This window comes from Myripristis murdjan, chromosome 10, assembly GCF_902150065.1.
Source record: "Myripristis murdjan chromosome 10, fMyrMur1.1, whole genome shotgun sequence".
Lineage (NCBI taxonomy): Eukaryota > Metazoa > Chordata > Actinopteri > Holocentriformes > Holocentridae > Myripristis > Myripristis murdjan.
Window position 1 is genome coordinate 25,301,043 of NC_043989.1, and position 23,782 is coordinate 25,324,824.

Below are 23,782 nucleotides of genomic sequence, written 5' to 3' on the forward strand. Positions count from 1 at the left end.
GTTGTCTTCGCTTCATCTTATATCCGTGTCCACTGTGCCACGCTGTTAGGCTGCTGGCAAGCAGTTATGTCTAAATGAGTGCTATGCTTCAGTGAAGATGGCTCCTGTCTACACTACAAAAAATCTCTCTTAAATCATTAGGCTCATTAATATGTTAAAATCATGTTTTTCTTAAAATAAGTGAAGGAATCTCCCAGTGAAATGAGATAGTCCCGATTATGTCAAACTTGAGTAAACTTCAGAATTTTCTTGAATCAAGTGGCATTTTCTTAATACTACTGGGCTGATCTGCCTATTTATAGAATACTATGCTACTACTTATGTTACCCCCACCCCACCCCAAATAAATAAATAAATAAAAAATCTGAAACTGCATTGGAAACAAGTGGAATTATTTCATCTTACTGGCAGTTTATTTGCACGTTTTGAGGAAAAATAGGATTTCAACATTGAATATGAGACTGTTAAGATGGAGATCTTTTTTGCAGTGGAAATGGTAAGTGGAATATCTTGGTTTAATCACAAAACTATTTCCGTAATTAGCAGTGTCCTCTCCCCTTGTGTTTTGGTCAGAGATGGATTTATAAGAAGATGCCAAGAGCTTTAAGGGAGCAGATTGAGATGGAGCAATTCAGGATCCAACAAATGACCAAGGAGCTCCTGCTTTTAAGTGTGATATATTTCATGTTGCACTTTACTTTCTCCTTCAGAGAGAAAAATTGGGTGGACCATAACTCTGACTTTGAAGAAACAAATGTCTCTCTTTACTTCCCAAAAGACAAGTTGGAAAGGCAAGGATTTAAAGAGCTAAGCCCCCTCACACATCCAGTTCAGGAAACGCTGGGCCCTCTGCTCTTCTTCTGCAGCGACTGCACTTTGTCACAGCCTCAGTGCCGTAATAGGTCCTACACACACACACAAACACACACACACACAGACACACGTGCCTCCGCCTTGTCCCTTCCTAGTACTCCTCCTACAATCTGCTCTCCTCCATCAGAGTGATGTAGGGTCCAGAGAATGGGGAAACACCTTCCAAGGAGAAAACACATGCACAAATGCACTCACACACACATGCACATTTTCTTCAGTGAGTGTTGATTGGAGACAGGACGTTCTGCGTCGCATGGGACAATCCGTTGGACAGCACTATTTCTCCAAATTGAAGGTAAGACATTCATTCAATTGGTTAGTGTAAGCTTTAAAGTTGGCATGTTTTGGAAAAACATTCTGTTGTGTGTTTTAACTTGAAAAGTAGAGCAACATATTTATTAAAAGTATTGTTGTTTTGTGTTAGATTCAGATTGCTTATAATGGGGAGCCTTATGATGATCACTGGAAACACGTGGCTGCCACGCCTTTAATCGTTTAGGTATGCTCTCAGGATATTCTGCTCTTATATTACAAACTACCAAATATAGCAGAAAACTATCAGATTAATTTTAAGAGTTTTGTTCCCTGCTTTAATCATTCATCAATCCATAATCAAACATCACAATATCTCCAACTCAGACATTACAATGCAAAATTGTCCTTGCAAAATTTAGAGAGTAAAAATAACTTAGACTGAAGCTGTGTTTGTATTTCTCTAAACATTGCTGGGATCACTGATTTTTTTTATTTTTTTTTATTTTTGTCTATGTATCCTTAAAAGGAAAGATCACTCAATTCAAGACATCTATGCTACTTCTGTACCCCCCAAACAGTCCTGTCATTATTTTTGAGCATAATTCCTTCCCAGAGCGTGAAACCAGAGGGTCAGGATATCACTCTGTGATCACTTAGTGACGTCTGTGTTGCTTCATTGAGAAGGAAGCACATATTTTGCGGGCACTTTTATTGAAAAGAGCTTTCTTTTCTCATGGCGCTCCAAATTCTGCAGCTGAATATGTCCTCATCCCCAGAGGTTCAGATTCATATCTGGAAGTTTACTGGGGCGACATCACAGAGTAAGGAGCAGAACAAAGTTTTGTTTTTAGCCACAGCAGACATTAAATAGACCTAAATGCAGTGACATAACCCTTTAAACTAGTGGCTTATTACTTTGAGCTGAATGTTTGAATCAGATGTGGAATCTCTTCTTTAGCACGTGCAGTTTGTCTAAATCCCACACACCAGCCTTATATATAAACTAAGGGATGGCCTATGTACATCCTCAGCCAGTTTTGCACTTCGTTTCAAACAGCATCGCTTTAGAAATCTCATGATTTATTACCCCACCTGTCACACTGTTTGGCTTCAGATTAGACCCTGGCCCATCAGCCACAGCCCTGTTTTTTTAGGTCCTCTCACTCATATCTTAGCAAAATATCAAAATATGCCAGTGGAGGTTTAGACAGTGATAACTAATAATACCTTTCAGTGTAGAGGCCAAGGGCAGAGAGGGATACTGTTCATACAAACCAAAGCCAGCAGTCCATTAGAGCAGAATGCTAACAGTCAGCCAGACTCTGGGAAGCCTCAGAACATTGTCAAGGTCCTTGTGGAGACCAGGGGCCAACCAACCAATAGCAGAAACTCCTAAATCCCCCTTACTGATTGGCTGGGATCGAGCCACTGCTGCACTGACAATAGGTGTGTCCATCTCAGAGGTGAAAATAGTTCAAAGAAAACAAAGAAAACCATAAATGCATTTTCACTTAACATGAAGACGTATGTTTGGAGCCTTGGCAGAGGCTAATCGCTCACAAGGCCAGTGGCAGGGCGGCCTGGTGTGTGTCAGTGCCTCCCTGGTTTATTATGACAAAGTCTCCGTAATGTGAACATTCATTGAACACCCTGCAGCCACAGAGGCCAAGTTAACATTTTTCTTCTCTGTATCTTTGCACAGTTAACATTTACATTCTATATCCTTGTTTGCCTGTTTGTTTAATTAATCTAAGGCAGTCTATGTCTTACCATGCCAACAAAACATCTTCATTTGCGCGGAAGGGGAAGAAGTGGGTCCACATCCTGTAGTTCTGGTACAGGGATCAAGCCGCCTGGAAGAGCGAGCGAAGACGGAGGAGTAAAAGAGTGATCAATCACCCAATTTGAGGAGCTTTAACATGGGATGAGCTCCAGACATCGGTGTCACCGAGGTATCATCTACATCACCCCCTCTGCTATGACTTGTCTCTGTCAGTCAGAGTACCATGTGTCTGTAGAACCAGAGGCTGCAGTTTCAGGACTGCATTTTTAGGACTGTAGGTGACATGATGGACCGTCTCATTTTGTGCATTACCTTTCCCTAACCTTAACTAAGTGCTTTTTATGCTTAAATCTAACATTCCCCTAACCAACAGGTTTTTATCCCTATACCTAACCTTTCCCTAACCTTAACCAAGTGGGCTTTTTGCCTAAATCTAACCAATTAGTTGCCAGGTTCTAGGACTGCAGTCCTGAATCTGCAGCTTCCAGTACTGAAGACACATAATATTCGTCTATCATAGCACAAGTAATTTTGAGAATATGTGGAAGCTGTATCCAAAGTGCCCTTAAAAGTACACATTTTGTGCATGGGTGATTCCACTGGGAATTAAACATTTAAATTTGGTATTGTTAGTGCCATCTGTGGTCCCAGTAGGAATTAAACATTTAAATTTGGTATTGTTAGTGCCATCCACTACCTGTTGAACATAGGACCAGAAAAAATGGACTTCTGGGAAGGTTATTATCTTCAATAAACATTTTTTCTTTTCCTGCCAGTTACCGGCTCTCTGGTTTTGGTTTGACGCAAAGGCATATAAAAAAGGTTGTTACTGCCTGTCTTCCTTCCAAGAACACCACTTGTCGCGTGTTTACACATTTGCACACTCATGTACAGTATGTCTCTAAAGGAACTTCCTGTTTATAGCTAGCTGTACCCCAGTGTGTCCTGACTGTGAGCCCTAGTACATCCTGACCACCCAGCTCTGACCTCTGACCCTGGAGGGGGGGCAGCAGGGAGGAAATGCGGTGCCCCACCCTTCTGGCCCTGCTGTCAGGGGTTGTGCTGTATCTGGTGATGGGTGCGCTTGTTTTCCGCACCCTGGAGGCCCCTCAGGAGAGCAGGGCATACACCCTGCTGCTTGAAACCAAGAATGACTTCCTCAAGAACCACAACTGTGTCAGCGAGCAGGGCTTCCATGAGCTTATTAAGGTATGAAAGGACACACTGATTGAACAGTATTACACATACATTATGTAAAAAAAAAAAAAAAAAAAAAAAAAAAAAAGTGAATTCTTATTCTTAATCAAACATTTATCAAGTCATCTTTGGGGTTTGTGCCATCGGCAGGCCCAGATGATCCTGTTAAAGGCCCCAGCTGGGTTAAGAATTTAAACAAAATGGACAATTGCTCAACTATTGAAGATGATTGAGCTTGTGTGCAAATCTTCAATTAAATTGCAATTTTCTTTTTCATGTAACGCCTCCAGGTCATGGTGACTGCAGTGGAGAGAGGCCTGGATGTAAGCAATGGCTCTACTAACTTCACCAGTCGCTGGGATCTGGTCTCTGCCTTCTTCTTCTGTGGCACCATCATCACCACCATTGGTACGCACAACTCGCCTTCAGAGGACACTTTCACAAAACCTGCATCTTTCACCACTGTATTTCTCTCTTCAGCTAATCCAGATGTTGCATATGTGAAATGACTTCATGTCTTGTGGGAAAAGGCATATAAATAAAAAGGGAAATCCACCCCACAAACAAATTATTTCTGCAATATCAAGCAGTTTAAGTAAAAGTCCAATTGTGAACATGAATGCTTCTCTTCTCAACCTAGAAGCAACCGAACCAAAACTGTGATACATTACAAATTGAGAGTCCCTGATATAGAGAGGTTGATGACATGTACAGACCCTTATGGACGAAGCTATAAAGGAATCTTTCTGATTACAGTTTTGTATCTTGTGGTCTCTACTTTAGGTTTTGGGAACCTGTCCCCTCGAACATGGTTCGGCCAGCTGTTCTGTGTGTGTTATGCATTGGTGGGCATCCCCATGTTTGGCATACTGCTCGCCGGCGTTGGCGACCACATGGGCACGATACTGCGGAGAGCCGTGGCCAAAATTGAGACCCTCTTCCTGGTGAGCATGGTCTGTCCTGCCCTGCACCCAAACCTCAGCTGGATTTATACTGTCTGCTCAAATCAGCATTAGTTTCTAACTTGAGCAGGATGAGTAAATCAAAACCCAGTCATTAAGCTGAGCTGAATGTTAACAATTATCAGAGTTCCTAATTTGAAGAATCCACCTCATTTAATGTTAAAGGTACATGAAACGCAGATAGAAAGACGATAGACGTTGCTGCCATCTAGTGGCTGAAATTTTTACCTTGGTGAAGTGATGCACTTCCAATAAATGTATGTGGTTAGAGTGGACATTTTTAAAAATCTGATGCTAAAGCTGCCGCCCATACAAAAATCCCCCAAACTACAAACAGAACAGTAAAAATGAAGTTTCTGCAAACTCACACATACATAGTATTAACCAGTTAATAATGAGTCAGCACAAAGTGATGAAACAAAGATAAGAGGGAAGAAAAAACAAAACCAAGCAATAATAATATTAAAAAACTGTGTTTATGCAGGGAGGGTCTGCTGAACATGCATGACCATTTTGAGTATTTGAGCAGTTTTCTAATCTTAGGTGCCATTCCCACCCCTTAAACAGACATGATTCATCAGAGCAGCCAATGAACTTGTGCTTTAGATAAATAGACAGATACAAAGCCTTCATTTTATCAAACCTTAGCATTGACTGACTTCTCATTGCCAGCACAGCATGTGTTCAAAGCCATACAGTATAATTTATTTAAGCATAGAAACCAGGCATCAAACCCACACTTAGTATACTGAAATTAAAAATGGATTAAAGTAATTACAGGAATTGAAAAGAATGACTCATTAGCAGTACAATCATTATCAATCATTCTGGCTTTTTTCTACTATCTTACTCTCTCAGAAACGCAAGGTCAGCCCCACCAGTGTGCGTGTGATCTCGGCGGTTCTCTCCATCCTGATTGGCTGCCTGATCTTCCTCGCTGTACCGACTGTGGTCTTTCAGGAGGTGGAGGAATGGTCTTTTCTTGAGGCTCTCTACTTTGTGGTCATCACTCTCACCACTGTTGGCTTCGGAGACTATGTACCAGGTGACACAAACAAACTACACAAAATATGTCTTTTTTATTTTATTTTTTGGCATTTCTGCTGTATTTGACAGTCACAGTAGAGACAGACAGGAAAGGCAGGGGAGAGAGAGATGACATGCAGCAAATGGCCTGAGGTCAGATTTGAACCCAAGATGCTGTGACCAGGTCTCTTATCCAGTGAGCTACTGGGGCGCCCCTACACAAAATATGTCTAACTATGTGCTATTTCAAAACAGTTGCCCTAATTCTTAGTGCATCCAAGCCCCAATGTCTCAAATGTCCCTGCTGAGGTGAATCCCTACCAGCTCCAGAACTGCTGCTCTGTATTTGAGCCTGACCTTGGGCCCGTCTGTGGAGGGGAACATGTGGAAGGAGTGTCCCTTTGAGGATCAATCCAGCTCCACATCACATTAGTTCCACTCTCTCTGTGTCCAGGTGTTGGGCGTGAGGGTGACGTGCTCTTCAAGCCACTGGTGTGGTTATGGATAGTGTTTGGCCTTGCCTACTTTGCCTCCATCCTCACCATGATAAGCAACTGGCTGAGGGTGCTGTCAAAGAGGACCCGCGCTGAGGTGAGAGACATATCGCAAGAGACAGTCAGGAATGTGCACCAGGCATGGGGAGAAGAGCACTTAAACTTGATGACTCTCTTGTCCTCTCTTTTAGGCTTCTTATAGCTCGCTCTGTCTCTCTGTCTGTCTCTGTCCCTCTGTCAGATGGAGGAGCTGAGAGCCCATGCTACAGACTGGACTCAGAACATCCAGAACATGTCTATGGACTTCCGCATCCCCAACCCTCTGGAGTTCAACGACCCCTTCCTCCTGCAGCGCCGGCGCTGGAAACGCAGCGAGCGCCGTCGTGTCCGACGCGGAGCCCAGGGCACCCTGGGATACTGGGTCCGTGGGGGATCTGAGAATGGACACCTGCCAAACCGCTGGGCCGGTCTTTCCAGCTCCATGAGTCAGCTGAACGCCCGTTTGTCTCTTGAGAGGGCAGTGGTGCCTGAGCCCCGGCCGAGGGTCAGGGGTTCAGCAGTTGCAACTGTACCGATAATGGGTCCAGGATTGAGAGTTGACCCCAGGTTGATGATGCAAGGTGAGGGCAGGTCGTTTTCCTGTTCCCTGGGCCGCTCGTTTTCCCTCCCAGCGGCCTGCTCTGCCTTGGAGCTGGACTCACCAGACCCAGCCATGCAGGGAGCTTCCCTCTCTGTGTCCGAGTCTTCATTTGACTCCAGATCAGACGCCTCGTCCTCCTCCTCTTCCTTTCTGGGGCTCCCCAGTTTTCGACCATGCCAGACAGTCAGTGCCATGGAGGAGGGAGGACCAAGAGCCACAGACACACACACAGACACACAGAAACCGGAAGAGAGGAGTGTGTTCATGGAAGGTGATAGTCGCGGACACACACCTTCACCTGTCTTTCTTCCGCTCTCCCCCTCCTCCTCCTCCTCCTCCTCCTCCTCCTCCTCCTCCTCCTCCTCCTCCTCTCCTCCTCCTCTTCCTGACCTGCCACCCCCAGATTCCTCCCCTGTCCTGCCCTCCTCGTCAGGCTGCCAGCTCTTGGATTTCTTTGGGGAGAACCTGGCATACATTGACGAGTCCTCGGACACTCTGAGCGATCGCTTCCAGCCGGCAGCAAGTGAGGAGAAGAGGAGACGGCCGCGCAAGCCCAAGAGGAGGAGCATAAGGAGGCAGCTGCCACATGGGTTAAGCCCCCTGCAGACAAGGAAGAGGCTCAGTAGCGACATGCAGCCACCGTCAAATCCTCCCACACCACCACCTCCACACTCCCCTCTTTGAGACCAAGAGAAATGCATCAACCCTCCCCAGACTGGTACACCTCCTGCTGTCCAACAACCATTGCACTTTCAGCCACGGTGAATCTTTTCTTGCAGAGATGTGCAACATGTAGCCAAGGACAAGAAGTGACAGAGGGAAGTTAATAGTCACATTGAGACTTCACACTCAGTCTACAGGTCTAAGACCGACTTTACACTCCTAAGTTGTATCACACCCACATCCCAGCCACTCGTGTGGTATCACAGAATGTTGTGTTGTTATTCAAGAGTATTTTAAGTCTGCTCCATTAGCAACTTTTAATTGTGCTATTTCTGGTGACTAATTAAGTATTTGTAAATACAGGGGGTAGATAAAACAGAAGAAACACCTAAGGACATATGAAAACCAGGAGCAGGGGCTCCTTTTGCCCTCAAAACAGCTTCAACCCTCTCGGTAATGCTTGAATTATTTAAGGGTAACAAAGGATGAAAGGAACGATTTATCGGATCATATTAATGTTCATTGTTCAAGTCATGTTTGTGTGCTTTGGCCTTAGATACAAGTGGTTTATGAATCGCAGGCCTGCTAATAATACCAGCTTTATGAAGTTGGTATTTTGTTGTGATGTTCACAGAGCTGTTAGGGTCAAATCAGTGGTTATCATTTCTGGTGTTTTGTGACTGTTAATTGTCCCTCAGTTGCTGTTGGTGAGTTTGTTTGTGTCCTCAGTTCCACCTTGCAGTTTCTCTATGTCAGCCTTGTGTTTTTAGGATTTCTTAGACTTTTCCCCCCACATTAAATATCTGTGCAGGTTTTGAAACTGGTGCACCGACAGTTCAAGCACTGACTATCTCTTCAACTCCCTTAGTTGCCTTTATATTGCTTTAAAAACTCATAAAAATGGAGAGTGTCAGACTTCTTTTAAAGTCACAGTGACATAGCTTTCTTAAGTTGATGCATATCCTGTTGAACTAGGGTGTCGGGGTGGAACATAATGGAGTCGGTGCTGCCCCCCCTTCATCATTCAAAGGTGTAAACCAAAGAGATCAGTCAAGGAGAAAAAGGCAGTTTTATGTGATAAGAGGGTCAGAGGGTCTAAACTATTCAAAAGTCTGAGATGAGGAATTTTTATTCATGCCTACTGGGCCACAATGTTTTCCAGCAAGAAAAACTTGTGGGATTTTGATTTAAAAATACAAGAACATAAACAATTAGTATTTTTTGACATTTACATTTAGGGGTATTATGACAAGGGCAATCAGCGAACAAGGTGAAAAAGCCATTTTCCATTTCATTATAACTTTAAAGCTGACACATAATGTTAATTAACATTCAACCTAACATGACTCTCCTTGTGATTCAGCTACTTCAAAGTCAGTGTTCTTTTTTTCATGTGGTATTTCTGTTGTCTTGCCCACTGCCAGATTTAGCAGGCAGCTAAAACCGTGCCTGTTGCTCCTGAACCCCCCATCTGGTTCATTCCGGGGGGTGTAAAGTGGCCTGAACCTCCCCTAAGCGCCGACAACGTCCTGCCTGAACCCGGCTAAAGGCGGATGTGGGAGTAAATAGTGAGCTCTCGGTTACTGGAACTCACAACTTCAGAACTGCGATGTAAGATGTTATTATGGCTTTATGCCCTATAACAGGGCCAAAATAAGTAAATGACTAAATCCACACTCAGAGTCAGACTCCATGATATGCTGATCGCTGACAGAGGTCTGGAAAGAGAGGATGTTCACACGACACTCTGCTGGTCTGTGGACCGGGGCCTGAATGATTATGAGTCCGGGTTCATGACCTGATTTTTTTTTTTTTTTTGCTAGCATTTATTTTGCCTTTCTGTGATCACGAGTGACCCTGGACTCTCTGAAATCCGGACAAAAATGTGGCCTTGACCACATAAAGCCTTTCTTTGTTTTATACGATGCTCATCGTCACTGTAACAAGTTTGACTTGGTACACAAAGACAGATCTGTCACTGCATGCCATTGCCTCTTTGGCCTTGTACTGGTTATATTGCCAGCCAAACAGTGGTAGAAATGTCGCCCTCATCTGTTTAAAAAGGGTACTGCCAGACCCTCGTGGGTTTGGCCTCCCAGCTATTTTGTCCCAGTAGGGCCTCAAGTACAGCTATGGTGTCCAAGTCTGACTGAGAAGAATATGGCTTCAATAATGCTGAGGCCACAGATCGGTATCCTCTGTTTACTCCTGTGTCTCATTACTGCTCTGCTGCTTGTATAACTTTTTATTTTGTGTTTATGGTGTCCTGTTGCCACGAGAGCTGTATTTTAACTTAAGTGCCTGAAAAACAAGGAACAGTTTCAATCTGGTCACGTGTGTCCAATGTGAGAATAAAGTCCAAACCTGTAATGTGAGGTATATTTGATGTAAACCATGATGTGTGTGTGTGTGTGTGTGTGTGTGTGTGTGTGTGTGTGTGTGTGTGAGTGTGTGAGTCAGAGAGAGAGAGCGAGACAGAGAGAAGGAATGGCTGTTTTTCAGCACACGCTTTCCAATCTTTGACAAAGGCGGTCTAAGTTTTACAGTGGCGTATAGGAAGGGCGGGAGTCAATCTGTCAAGTGCTGGAGTCATGAATCACTACACGTATGTTGCTATATGGAGGCTACAAGCCGCGTGTGTGTGGGTGGGTGCGCTTTTGATGTCTGGAGGGTCGCCACTGTCTGCACGCTCCCTCTCAAACACACACACACATACAGTTGATGAATTGAACTACGTGTGTGTGCGTGTGTGTGAGCAAGGGTCTATATCCTCTTTGCAGGCTTCCCTCCCAAGGACAGTGGGACACAGTGTGAGACAGAACAAGGCACTTTACCGTGGGATAAGTACAGGTTGGATATAGCAAGGGGTAGTTAAGTGGAAAAGACTAACAGATGCTGGGGCTAGTTTACTCAGGGGGGGAGGGAGCCTCACCACAGCTCCTGCACTAGCACCCCGAAACACACACACACACACACACACACACACACACTGAGGCTGCATTTTCACTGTGGCTTCAAAAAAAACAATTTTATATGCAATGTCTGGGGAACAGTTTGTGTCTTTTTAAGCTATTTTAACGGCTAAAGCAGCGCAGTTCAACTACCTGTCTCCAGCAAAGATACACGCCTCCGAAACTCTTCCTATTCAACTCAAACTTTATTGTTAGCCAAGTCATTTACAGGAAACAAAAACACACACCGGAAAAATACATCCACATCCACATCTCACTTTCAGCAGGGTCAAACAGAGAACGGGGATTTTTTTTTTTTCCTTTTTAAATGTTTTTGTCATACAGATAATTACAATAAAATTCACAATAAAACCCAGGGAATAATTTTGGTGCCATCACGCATGACCTCACCAGTCTCACACACACATATACTCACAGACACACACGCACACCCAGTCACTCTCTGTCTTTCTCTCCCTAAGTCTCTCTCTCATACACACACACACACACACACACATAAACCACTGGCATACCAGAGAGCCTATATTTAAAATGAGCCCCGGGGATGTTTTTTTATTTTCAGCGTTTAGACATCCTATCAAAAGTGGTCAATGTGGATACTAGAGAGACAGAGGCAGAGTGTGTGTGTGTGTGTGTGTGTGTGTGTGAGTGTGCGTGCATGCGCGTGCTTGTGTGGATCAGTGTGACTGATGGTAAACATAGGTATGACAAAATATAATCATAGCGTAGAAATAGCATTGAGTCAACAGCTTTTTTACATAAGATAATGAAGGCACATTCAGAAAATGAGCATGAGAGTGTGATTACGGAATCTTTGAGCCAGACCCAAATAGTTACAAATTTGCTAAGGCTGCAAAATACCACCTTCCAAAGCTGCAGCCATTCCAAATACAGCCCTATCATCCCACGTCTCATTTTCAAAGCCGCTCTTTGCTCCCTCTCTCCTCCCACCACAAATCCCTGAATCTCGAGTGAGACAGAGAGAGAGAGAGAGAGAGAGAAAGAGAGAGAGAGAGAGAAGATGAGGGGAGCATTTAAATCTAGCATTCCGTGAGTGGTCGGGTCGGTGTCTGGAAATCTTTCACATCCTGTTTACGGCGGGCAGATTTCAGCCCGGGACCGCAGAGAGCTGGCAGGGCCTCTGCTCTGCCTGGACACAGCTCCTCTCTCTCTCTCTCTCTCTCTCTCTCGCTCTCTCTCTCTCTATCTGCCTGCCTCCCTGTCCAAAGATCTCAGCCGTCCGTCGGTAAACCTTTCCACACCGCCTCCCTTTCCATCAACACCTCGAACCTCGGGCACACAAGCACATCTCTAACATACTGCGCTGCCTGCCGCCATGGGAACGCGGCCAAGGCGGAATCCGAATCGCGATAAAAAGGAACCTTTCAATGCAGCAGGCGGACAACATGTGGTTGAATTATACAGAACCCCCTTTAATATCTGCATACAGGTTTAATACAACTATGTCGGTGAATGTCATGTGTACAGTGCCCGGCATCAAACGGAAAATTCCAGAATATGTCAGAAAAAAAAATGGTCAGAGATAAAGTTTTCATGCCTGTAAAGGTTGGGATTACAAACCGGGTATCTTACTAATGCAGAGTAAAAAAATAACATCTCCCAAGTCACCTAAGGGTGAACAAACAGGGGAGGTGAGCGAACAAAGGATCCGTCTGTCCTCTCTTTTTCTCTCCTGAGAGAAGTCGTTGTTTGTTGTTTTGGTCCTCTAGTCATCCCTCCTTTTTGCCTCCCTCACCTCTTCTTTCACCTGCCACCTCCTCTCCCCTCAGCGGCATTTGCAGGATTTGACGACCATATTGGAGAGCTGTTCGACGCGCGGCGTGCGGCCGATAAAGTACATGATGGTGAGGGGCTCCAGGTCCTGAGGGACGCAGCAGGGCGAGGCCGACGCCTCGGGGTTCAGCTTGTTGTACAGGGGCAGGATCTGACAGGAAGCAACGGGAAACACAAACACAGAAGTGTGTAGGATTTTTTAAAAATACCAATGTCAAATCAAGTGTGACTGTTGTGGCTATCGTCTGTAGCTCCTGTCGAGGTGTTGATACCCATTATTTCTAAGAGTACATAGCACAGTCTCCCTGCTAGCTTCACCAAAGAGGAGTTTACGGTCCTCTAGATGGTAACCCCGCTCTCGCTAATCTCAGTTTGAAAACTCACGACTTAGGGCTAAGGTTAAGGTTAGGGCTGGGCGGTATATTGATATTGTATCGATGTTGTAATATCATCTGTGATTTCAGACATTATAATATCATGATATGGCATAAGTGTTGTCTTGTCCTGGTTTTAAAGGCAACATTACTGCTTGGTCATTATATCCACATTACTAATGATTGCTTAGAAAAACTCTTGTGTTTAAATATCTTATCGACAGTCATTCCCTACAATATCGTCACAAAATCAATATTACGGTATTCGGTCAGAAATACTTTGGTTTTGTCCATATTGCCCAGCCCTAGTTCAGGGTAGGTTTAGGGCTCAGGTCAAGGTTAGTTCAGAGCAAAGTGCTACACATGTCTGAGAGTGTGTGTGAGTTTCGCAAATGTAGGGTTACCATCTAGACACAACTGGAATCTACTTGAGTTCCTGCGAGTTCTTTGAAGACAAGGAACTAACTTAATGGTAACAGCAAGCCTCGAATATAACCACCCAATTCTGCTAAGTCAGCTAATGCTGCTCCTTTGAACTTGGACCTCAGAGTTTTTGTCTTGTACATCTCCAAACCCTTTGGAAAACATTCAGGAACCATTAGTCACTGTACCAAAAAACTATACGCACAAAGAGGAGAACCGACAAACAGAGGCGGTAATCTCAGTAATGCCGAAGGATGGGAAGGATGAGGTAGAATGTGTTCGTACAGGCCGAGCTCGATTCTGAATGTGGATTATAAAATGTTTACAACGATAACCACAAGGAGAAAGGAACGTATTCTGCCTAACCTTTACACACTATGATCAAACGAGTTTTGCTGAAGACAGACGAGGCCCTCTTACTTAGTTTAGATGCAGAAAAAGGTTTCTGTTTTGTGGAACAAGACAAGTATGGATTTCATAAAACAATAATTAACTGCAATGAGGCAATATATAATAAACCTAAAGCAAGAATTAAGATACATGGCCAAAAGTCAAACTGTGCTGACCCACAGAGATTGCTATTAGTCCCCCCTGCTGCTGTGCTGTTTGCTCACTGGGCGAGGCAGTATGATGGGATTAGGGGTATCACTTTAGGTGTGGTGGACCCGCAGAGCTTGAACTGGAGCAGAGCAGAGTTTCCTGGTGGGAGCAGCCGCCATTTTTATGTGAATCGCTGCCGCTGCAAAGAATCGTTGCCGCTGCACCGGCGTAACTCTCGTATTCCAGTTGATAGTAACTATTAACGTTGATTACTGCCTTTAGCAAGCAGCCACAGCGCGTCGCTTCTCAGAGAGTCTGAGACACTTTACGACCATGCTGACGTGCACTGTCACCATGGCAACTAACCACGTTCGCCATTTTATTCTGCGTCAGCCAAACGAGCACGGCAAACAGTCTAATGACCGCTCTGACCAATTCAAGTTGTGTTGGTGGAACAAAAGATAACTTTATATGCAGACAACGTTTTAATTTATTAAAGGGATGCGGTGCGCCCCGAATTGATGATTTTGTTAGAGAAAGTTGGCACATTTTCAGATTACAAGCACTTTAAAAAAAAAAAAAAAGTTCTGATTTATAATAATACACCTTCAGAAAAAAAGTCAGTTAGTTGTGGAACTGCTTTTTGTATAACTACGCAAAGGCTCCTTTCAACGCGTTGTTTAAACATGTGGTTGGTGACTCTGTCGCGTCGTGTTATGCGAGCAAAGTAGTTGCACCAGTTCGAGAGCAAGAGGGCTGGAAAAGAGCGTTGATAATGAATCCAAACAAATGTATGTGGTTGTGCATCCTTCAAAACATGTTTTTCAGCTCTGGTCACCGCTCGAAATTGTGTTGTTTGTTAGGCCAGATCCCATTTCATCTATTTTGGAGAACAACGTTCCTGGTTTAGTGCTTGGTCTCGCAGCAGGGAAGGAGCTGATGGGTCAAACTTGGAGCATCTGGCACAAAATACCAAAATACCATCTCTTTATGATCTAGTGGTTAAATTTATCATTTAGCAAAACAAATTATGATAATACAGTCAAATGGCATTTTGAGAATTAATCAGGCATGTTGTAATCTACCCAAGCCATCTAATGGATTCTGTAGAAATAATTGTCAAGTGGAATTATTTCAGTATATTCAAGCTTTTTTACTTTGCACAGATTTGGCCACTTCATCCAAATCCTTATTATTCCTCTGGCTGAACAGACAAACATTTCAGCAAAATCTCTCCAATGCCTATTTACTCTGAATTATATATTCATGATCTAACAGAGGAAGCATTTCTGTGTTACTGAAAGCAGTACAACTTCTCAAGTACAACTTCTCCAGCATCGTGACAGAAGCCATACTTTTGCCTGCAACTCAGTGTTATATACAGAAATCCAGCACATCTTCCTCAAAATTAATGATTTATAATTAATATAAGAAAACTGTGGGAGTGCCTGTGCATGTGTGTGGCTGCTGATGGCCTCTGGCTAAGCTGTGGGCTCTAAAACAAGCCGACCATGTGCCATTAGGCCATAGCTCCTGTTGTAAAGCCATAACAGGCCAGTGAGGTGTCGGCACATTTATGTCACCAGGTTAACCTAACCACGCTGTTAAGTGCTACAAACAAAACACATTATGCTGTTTTAAGGTTCAGTGTTGGCCACATTTCAGAGTCACTTTACCTTGGAGTCAGTCTGAAAGGAGGTCGCATCCTGATCCAAACCAGGATTTTACTACAGAGACTGTTTTCGGTTACTTTGACTACGCTGACGTTCCAGAGGTTGCTTTTGTGCTGACTGGGGCAACCGTTTGTTTTTTTTTGTTGTTGTTGTTGTTGTTTGTTTTTTAAATTTACCAACCACCGGTCCTGTCGGTCCACATAATTTGCCTGTGTCTTAATGAAGTTGTATTGTTTTCTTAAGTTAAAAAAAGCCATGCTTCAAACACATCCCATTTCTGCACAAAAGTCATGTTAGGCACACCTTATCTGCTCCTATCCCCTTTGTCTCAGTTTTTGCATCATCCCTAACCCTTCATCCCTCCATCTCTTCACCCCTCATCCCTCTGGACCTTCAATCCATCTGTCCCACATCATCTTGGTTATACCTTACAATAAACTATTGCAAATTTGGTGTGGTCTTTAGTTAGTAAATAAACTAAGGAGTAAAGTAGTGAAAATATGCATTTTTATGTTGCTATGCCATCTACAGTGAGTCACACTGAGGAATACAGCATCTTTGACAAAACCTAGTGTATCAACCATTTGTGTCTTGAGCCAATCGCATGTCATCTTACTGAAATAAGTGACTGATACCAACTCACCATGTTGTAGTGGTTGTTGGCGCTCCAGAGGTAAGGGCAGCTGCCGGCACAGAAGTTGGCTTTGTAGCCTTTGGGCTCGTGGATCCACTTCCAGTTGAGGTCACGCCGGAAGTCGATGTAGAGAGAGCGCAGGCAGCAGCCCTGGTCTGAGTTACTGAGACACGCAGAGAGAGAGAGAGAGAGAGAGAGAGAAAAAAACTATATTCAGAGCATGATCTGGACTTTCATGTCGCTTTTCAACACTGCCTTTCAAGGTCTGGGGCAAGCACCCAGAGGTGGGTCATGGGAAAATGAAAATGGGTCACCGAATCGCACTGGAGAAACTGCCATCAAATCTTAATGACTATGCAAGTCTGCCAAAGTTTTCCCCTGCAGCGTGAGGTAGTCTAAATAAAACACTGCAGGCTTGTCGGTTTGCAGTCTAAACACAGGGTCAGCATTGTTAGTTTTGCCACACAATAGTCTTTAGGAGAAAAAAACTGAAATCTACTGTCATATACAAGCAGATTTCAGAACTGCAAGATTCCCAGTCTTGTAAGAAGATGCCCCCACCCCACACACACACACACACACACACACATCCGGTTGGCTGCGTACTGGGAGCAGGTTGTGGTGTCTGTGGCAGCTGCCCTCCTCTTGCGGTTCTTCTTGGCCGGGTTGTCCACCCTGTCGCTGGGCAACAGGGTGAGGATGAGGTGGGGCGTCTTGGTGCTGAAGTCCGCCTGGCCTTTAACCTGGCCTGGCTTCTTCATCCGGCGGAGCTGCTCATCATCCACACCTGTCAGACAGAACGAATGGACAGAGGGAGAGAAGACGGTGAAGGGAGTGTGAGAGAGTGAGAAGGTCAAAGAAACGAGGGGAAGTTACTACCTTCTAGCAATTTTGTTGTGTATAGTTCAAAAAGCTGGAAATACACCGATTATGTTGTTAAATGCCGATGACCAAGCTGTAGCAGTTCTGTAACAAAGCGACTCTTAGAGTAAGACAGCGGCACGGAACATTTTGCATTTGTTTTAACCTATAGGATGACTTCAGCTCAACCAACATCCTGTGGGCCTAAAATTATGAGCTGAAAGTTTTGTGTTCAATTTTATGGTCTCGCTCAACTTCCTGAGTTATGCGAGCTCAAAATGTTCCCCTCAACAAAAGACATCTTGTTGATGTACTCAACCATTCAAGCCACTGTTTGCCAAAGAGTAAGGGTATCAAAAAATGTGCTTGTCTTTCCCAATTTGAACAAAATGACTCTGCTGAGTGTAAATCCTGAGGAAATTTCCGTAATTTGGGTCCTAACTTAAGCAGCACTGACGGTGGGAGAACAGTTTCTCCATTCTTGCTATATGATCGTATCAGAGGTCTGCTTGAATCACTCTGCAGGAGTTTTCAGGATGGGCCTCCAGTTTGTATTGACATTTTGTGAGATATTTTGGAGGACTGCTGTGCCACAAAATCTTCCATGTTTAATTTAATTTAATTTAATTTAATTTTGTTGGTCCAACAAAGCCAAACAAGCATGATGACTGTGTTGTTTTTGAAGTGAAATGACAGAATATGTGACATCTCTCAATCTCTCAACCTAAATATCCAAACAAATGAATACCAACTGATACAAAACGGGAAAAATCAACATCAACAGTCTTATGTTATGCTTATGTTCTCGCTTCACTGGAGCACACACAGGTTTTTACATGTAGCAACAAACCTGCAAACAGGGCCTCCAGCTCCTCGCTCTTGTTCGGCACGATGTTGTTGGTGGATGGGACGAAGGTGCAGCAGGGGCAGTGGACGCCCAGCTTCAGGCCCAGATTATTCTCTGATCAGTCAGAGGGATGGAAGAAGTGAGAGAGAAAGAGAAAAACAGATGTATAAACTCGGGCTTAAAAACACACTACACAAAGTCATAGTCATACTGTTGCTGTGCTATATTGATTTTCTGGGTAACTCCACGCCTGCTCATCACTGCTTACCCTAACAGAGCTGCACTCCCACCACCTTTGTGGCTTCACTTTGCTGTATTAGTGTCTCATTACAAGAGCTTAGAGGCGTTGGCTGCCAGTATGACACAGAGACCTCAGCGGTTTTGGGATGGCGAGGTGACACTACAAACCACATGTGTATCAGCTATTTAGCAAGCTGCACTCGCCAATCGTGTGTATAGCTGTGGTCAGCGTGCTTCAGCCTCAACATCAGCAATATCAACATGGAGCACTATGTGGCAAAAGCTTCTGGCTGACCTGTGTCTGCCAGCCAGTCCTTTACGGTCTCAGTGACCTCCACAGACAGCCAGGCTCCCTTGGCCCGCGGCTGCACCGTGCGGGAGTCAATATAACGCTGAGTGGAGCTGCTGTCCTCATCCGGCTTCAGCAGCTAACATAAGAAACACACAAACACACACACACACACATACAGAATGTCAGGAAAATGATATCCACCATGCAAATACTCTTTATAACACATGCAAGAGTCTCTCGATATGCACACAAATTTTTATTTGTCTAAAATGGCTGATGATGACAATGGCATGTCTAAAGTTACACAAACAAATACACACACAAACAGTCAGGAACAAGCTGGGCCTACAACAAGTACACATTCTCTGTACACACACAAGGTAAACACACTTGAACGCAAGCAACCTTTCTTCCCATCTTGTCCACAAACAAGCAGGATAATCAGTACACAGAGAGATTATCATTGTAATCTGCACTGTGGTGAAGGTTACCCTCTCACTTCTCTCATAACACGGGGATGTACGGCACAAAGCTTAATGCTGCACGGCTGTAAACAGTGATAACCTGCAATACTGTCATCAGCGATATAGATTCTGCTTACTCACTTTCCTGGGGATTGCACTTTTCAGTCAGCACTTGTGTAAAATTATCCCCGTGAGAGCAGAATATAAAGGCAGCTTAATTGGATGGTAAAGATTCAGTGTAAAAATAGTCCTGCGGAGCTACTGCCCAAAATCTTTACAGGGAAAAATTCCCCCGAAAACATAGTCTTGCATTGTTCATACATCATGAACAAAAGAGATAAAGGTTTGTTCGTGATGTTGCCAAGAAACGACTCCTGGATCTGCTCCACTGACAGAAAGTGGGGGACCCTTTGGCCCGATACAGTTTTAAAGACGAGGTTTCAACAGTGATACTAGGTTTTTGTCTCTTGATGTCTCTTGATGACATCGGATGCGTCGCTGACTCTACTGCACACTCACTTTAAGTTGGGTGTCACACAGTATTCTACCTGATAGATCTCCACTCTCTGCTCGGTGGTCTTGGCCTGCGGGTTGGGGGCCCTGAAGATCCTGAACTCGGCCTTGACCAGAGTGCTGTTGGTCAGGTCCACTCCGCTGACGTCAAAATGGACCATTCTGTAATGTGGGCTGGGGGACGCAAGGTTCACCGCATCTGGAGGAGAGTGCGGAGCAGACAGAATGACAAACACTTCTGTACAAACCTATAAATAGAGCAACATGCGGGCAGAACAGCACAGAGCAGAAGACAAGGCAGATGGATATGAATCACTGCAGGATACTGTATGGTTGTGGCATTAGCATTTGTTGTGTGAGTCTGATGTATTGTCTTGGACATAATTACTGATGATGAGAGGTTACAAAGTATCTCGAAAACTTTAAATGCTAGGTTTGGGCTCAGCGAGTGAAGGAGTCTCGTCAGATATAGAAATAGACCAGCACAGGCTGCTGTTGTGAGGATCAGGAGAAGTTGTCCTTTATAGAGTTCCATGGGTTTCCCCCCTCAAAAAAAAAAAAAAGCAACAATTTCATTTCCCTTTATAGAGAATAGGAATTCAGAAATAGGCTTGAGTGTGCACCACACCCACCTACACTATAGACAGTTATGTAATCAGTATCTAACGACATAAATCCTATTTGGGGACAAAATTGGGTCTGTGCCCAATGGTGGTTAACTTATGAGTTTTACATACAAATATATCACAAAATATGACATGAAGTCCATGTCTTGTTATTCATATTCATCAACTGTGTTTGGGATATTTTCAGGGGACCCCAGGCTGGAAGAGTGGGTCAAAAGGGTGGGTCAGAAGCTTCGTCTTTGATTTATTTTCAGTCTATTACGTTGTGGTTGGCTGACTGCCATGTTCTTTTCCAGCAACATCCTGCTTCATAATCATCCAGTTACACATATTCACACCTGGAGGCTGGAGCTGTGATGATATTTTGGAGCAAAGGAGCTCAAGGGCGGCTCAGCAGTAGCTGCTGAGGAGATGGAGAGCATCATTCATCCAGTTTCACCATAATCCCTAATTTTCCCAGCTGCCAGCCCCCATCCTGTGACTGGGTTAGGCCCTTAAATGGATCATTAATACATTTGATATTATTTAGTATTGTGGGTCAGATTTATGTCAGTGACTACAAGGCTGTAGATACACACTGAATCCCAAGGAGCCAATCTGATGAGATGTTGTCCCATACCTCCCACATGGTAATTATTATTGTTTTACATAGGGAAATAACAGTGGTGAAATATTCTGTAATTTGATTTTTTTTTTTTTACTTAATTGAATTGCAGCATTTTTATTCTCGTCGTTTAACCCCTTCATGGGCACCTGGAGCCCACAGACCCCACTTAAATAACTACATTATATTATATCTTGACTCACTGGTTTCGGTGCGCAGCATGTCAATCCGCTGCACCTCCTTGGCGTAATAGTCTTCCTCACTGCTCTCGCGCTCGCACGCGGACTCGGCCTGCCGCTCGCGCTCCTTCAGCAGCTCTCGCGTGCTGTTGTAGAGCAGCATGACCTCCGGGGGCACCGCGTCGGTGGTCGCGCCGTCGTCGTCGTCCGGCGGCGGGCTGCGGATGCGGAGCTTGCTGAGGATCTGTCCGCGGACCGCCTCGATGCGCTTGGACTTCTGCTCGTCCAGGTTTAACGAGTGGCACGTGTTGAGCCCCTCCACCACACCGGACAACCGGAGCAGCAGCAGCAGCGCGAGGTGGGTGAGCCACATTGTCCGGGACGGAGACACTCCCTGTCGGCCGTGAGGGGAACCCGAGTCGTAGCGAGGTTACTGTTGTGGACCCAAACTAAAGCGAGGACTTAAAACCAAGCATGAAGAACTATTTTCACAAACTCTTGTAACGCTAAAAAAAACGGAAACCATGAAAACCTGAAAATAAGTTGAAACTGCAATTACTGCCCTCAAAACTAACTGGCTTAAAACAAAAATATTCAAACAGTGACCTAGCTGTTTTGAGTTTGACTATAGGTCACAGCCGCATTTAGAGTGGAGGCCTATAGCAGAAGTATCTAGAAAAATGTCAGCCACATCTCCAAACATTACAGCTGCACTGCAGGTACCGCTTCAGCAGTTTGTACCTGTGCCTTCTTGTTTTTAACCGGACACATTCTCTCACAACACTAAATTCAAACACTTTTTAAATTAGACATTTTGTGTGGAAAACAGCACAAGAAGCTAACTGACTTTATAGTCGCTGATTCAACATTTGACGCTTTGATTTCACGCTCGTGCGCTCAGAGGCCCCGGTGCGCGCACCCTGTCCGGTTCCACCGCCGGTCCACGCGCCCCGTTGGGTTGTAAAGGTGAGAAGAGTGTACCGCGATATGTCACACTTTTATCCGCCCCAGGCTTCCGTCGGCCATCCTCGGATATTTTCACTTTTTTCTTGCAGTAGAAAGTGTGATGACAGGAGCTCAGCCCATGTCGCAAATCACCAAAACAAACCCGATGCGATCACTTTGATGTCACGGTGACAGTCGGTCCTCTGCGCTCCGAAAGACCCATTGGTGGAGCAGAAAATTGGTCCATACCCGCTTTCAGACAAAGTTTATCTACTCACAGGGAGGAAAAAAAAAACCCTAATGATATCCTCTGATTCCTTTAGACACATAAAGCAGCCTTAAGACGCGAGTGAAAATATTGATTTATGTTGGAAAAGCCATGGCGCGTCTGCTAAAGTCACCTCACATAAACGTCAAAACACAGTAAAAGTCAGGCGACGTAAAAAACGCAAGACGCAAAAAAATCTCGCTTCATGAAAGAAGTCCCTGTGCCCGTTTAAACCCCCCGAGGGCAGCGAGTCAGTAAATCACAGATCCCCCCGTCTGAAGCTCCGGCTCCATCTCCTCTTCTCGCCTGAAAACTCTCCGGAGGACGAGCAGGGGAAAAGATGTCTCACTGTTACTGTGCACAACTCAGTTCCCCCACGGAGAGAGTTCACCGAGCCCAGGACCGAGAGCTCAGACCGACAACAATTTGAGGCGAGAGAGAGAGAGAGAGAGAGAGAGAATGTGTGAGAGGTGGTGGGGTGGGGTGGGGTGCCACCAAAGTGATGGGAGTGTATGATTATGTAGGCAAGAGGCATCTCCCTCTCACCAGATGATCACACACGCGTACACGCACGCACGCACGCACGCACGCACGCACGCACACACACACACACACGCAATTTCTTCTTTCCACAAAAATGTTTGCACCACCCTCTCTCTACAGGTAAATATTCCCTGTGGGCATATCAGGTTTAAACTTTTTTTTTTTTTTTTTTTAACATGGCCAGAGAAATATGCCTCATTAATTGAGTAGACTACTCGTGCACAAACTGAATGTATTAATATTTCGTTGCTGCAGGCTGGGTCTATTTTGGGACCCAGCACCTCAGCAGGTAATAGTTGATCCACACAGGCACGTCCCAGTTTATTAAATCACTCTGCCAGCTATTTATTTATTTATTTATTTTTTGAAATCACTCTTTATCTTGTCTAGCTTTTCAATCTCACTCCTCTCGTTCCCTTCTGTTCTTCTTAGTCTCATTGTTAATTACAGTTCAGGAGCTGGAGAGGACCGTCAATCTGTCAGGGGAGGCTTTTATTGCTGCTCTGCTGCCATCCCATTATACCGTTATTATAGTTGCGGCTGCAGGCCTATAATTGCTGTAAGTAGAAGGGAAAGGTAAGAGAGCTAGAGAGAGACAGAGGGAGAGAGAGAGAGAGAGTGAGCAGGCCTCGGGCTTATGGTCAGCCCCCCCCCTCCCAATCTCTCCTGGCAAGGTTTCTAAAAATGATAGCAGCACCTGGGAACAAACAGGTTCCTGTTGCGACTTGACTGTTGCTGCAGCATCTCAGACAGTCCGGAACGATGGGAACAGACTCTGCCTCACGGGCTTAATTTGTCTACGTGGATCTGAAACTCTTTGAAAACCTTAACGCACACAAACACACCGAGAGCCGAGTGACCGTGGGGCATCCTGGATCAAAGGAGCCCGTCCTGGTGGGTAGTTTTGCGTACTGCAGCTTGTGGCTTTAAAAAAAAAAAAATACTTCCTCAAAAACAACTTCTGCCCTGGCTGCTTTTTCTGCCTCTTTCCTCAAAGCCAAATATAGACAGGCCACTGCCACGTCATCTGGCCCTCAGCACTTTCTCAAATGCTTAAGAGAGGGATCTGGAGTTGAAAGACAGGGCTCGGAGGCTCC

General features: G+C 44.7%; 2 protein-coding genes across 8 annotated transcripts; one reads left to right on the forward strand and one right to left on the reverse strand.

Annotated features, from left to right (window-relative positions):
• The first annotated feature begins 606 nt into the window (after positions 1–606).
• kcnk4a (potassium channel, subfamily K, member 4a) lies at positions 607–10,355 on the forward strand. 6 transcript variants are annotated; one of them, XM_030062639.1, is made up of 8 exons: positions 607–1,168; positions 2,883–3,080; positions 3,836–4,120; positions 4,399–4,516; positions 4,892–5,052; positions 5,875–6,115; positions 6,551–6,687; positions 6,832–10,355. In XM_030062639.1, exons 3-8 carry the CDS (start codon positions 3,932–3,934, stop codon positions 7,912–7,914), a joined length of 1,929 nt encoding a protein of 642 aa, XP_029918499.1. In that variant the 5' UTR covers positions 607–1,168; positions 2,883–3,080; positions 3,836–3,931; the 3' UTR covers positions 7,915–10,355. The 6 variants fall into 6 exon arrangements, with proteins under 6 accessions (XP_029918499.1, XP_029918501.1, XP_029918502.1 ...); XM_030062641.1 differs by having other exon boundaries at positions 2,932–3,080; XM_030062642.1 differs by lacking the exon at positions 607–1,168 and adding an exon at positions 1,223–1,372 and having other exon boundaries at positions 2,932–3,080.
• A 676-nt stretch (positions 10,356–11,031) lies between these two features.
• On the reverse strand, positions 11,032–21,880 carry tgfb5 (transforming growth factor, beta 5). 2 transcript variants are annotated; one of them, XM_030062392.1, is made up of 8 exons: positions 21,777–21,880; positions 20,954–21,390; positions 19,556–19,719; positions 18,547–18,679; positions 18,015–18,125; positions 16,910–17,090; positions 16,313–16,466; positions 11,032–12,810 (listed from the first exon to the last, which is right to left on the reverse strand). In XM_030062392.1, exons 2-8 carry the CDS (start codon positions 21,300–21,302, stop codon positions 12,652–12,654), a joined length of 1,251 nt encoding a protein of 416 aa, XP_029918252.1. In that variant the 5' UTR covers positions 21,303–21,390; positions 21,777–21,880; the 3' UTR covers positions 11,032–12,651. The 2 variants fall into 2 exon arrangements, with proteins under 2 accessions (XP_029918252.1, XP_029918253.1); XM_030062393.1 differs by having other exon boundaries at positions 20,954–21,323; positions 21,777–21,832.
• Positions 21,881–23,782: the final 1,902 nt, after the last annotated feature.

Excerpts from the sequence above, each read along its gene's own strand:
- kcnk4a (XM_030062639.1), top strand. The coding sequence starts at position 3,932 with ATGCGGTGCCCCACCCTTCTGGCCCTGCTGTCAGGGGTTGTGCTGTAT. Across the intron at positions 4,121-4,398 it reads GCTTCCATGAGCTTATTAAG|GTCATGGTGACTGCAGTGGA; the intron begins GTATGAAAGGAC and ends TAACGCCTCCAG. Across the intron at positions 4,517-4,891 it reads CACCATCATCACCACCATTG|GTTTTGGGAACCTGTCCCCT; the intron begins GTACGCACAACT and ends TCTCTACTTTAG.
- tgfb5 (XM_030062392.1), bottom strand. The coding sequence starts at position 21,302 with ATGTGGCTCACCCACCTCGCGCTGCTGCTGCTGCTCCGGTTGTCCGGT. Across the intron at positions 19,720-20,953 it reads CATGCTGCGCACCGAAACCA|ATGCGGTGAACCTTGCGTCC; the intron begins GTGAGTCAAGAT and ends ACTCTCCTCCAG. Across the intron at positions 16,467-16,909 it reads GACACCACAACCTGCTCCCA|TAACTCAGACCAGGGCTGCT; the intron begins GTACGCAGCCAA and ends TGCGTGTCTCAG.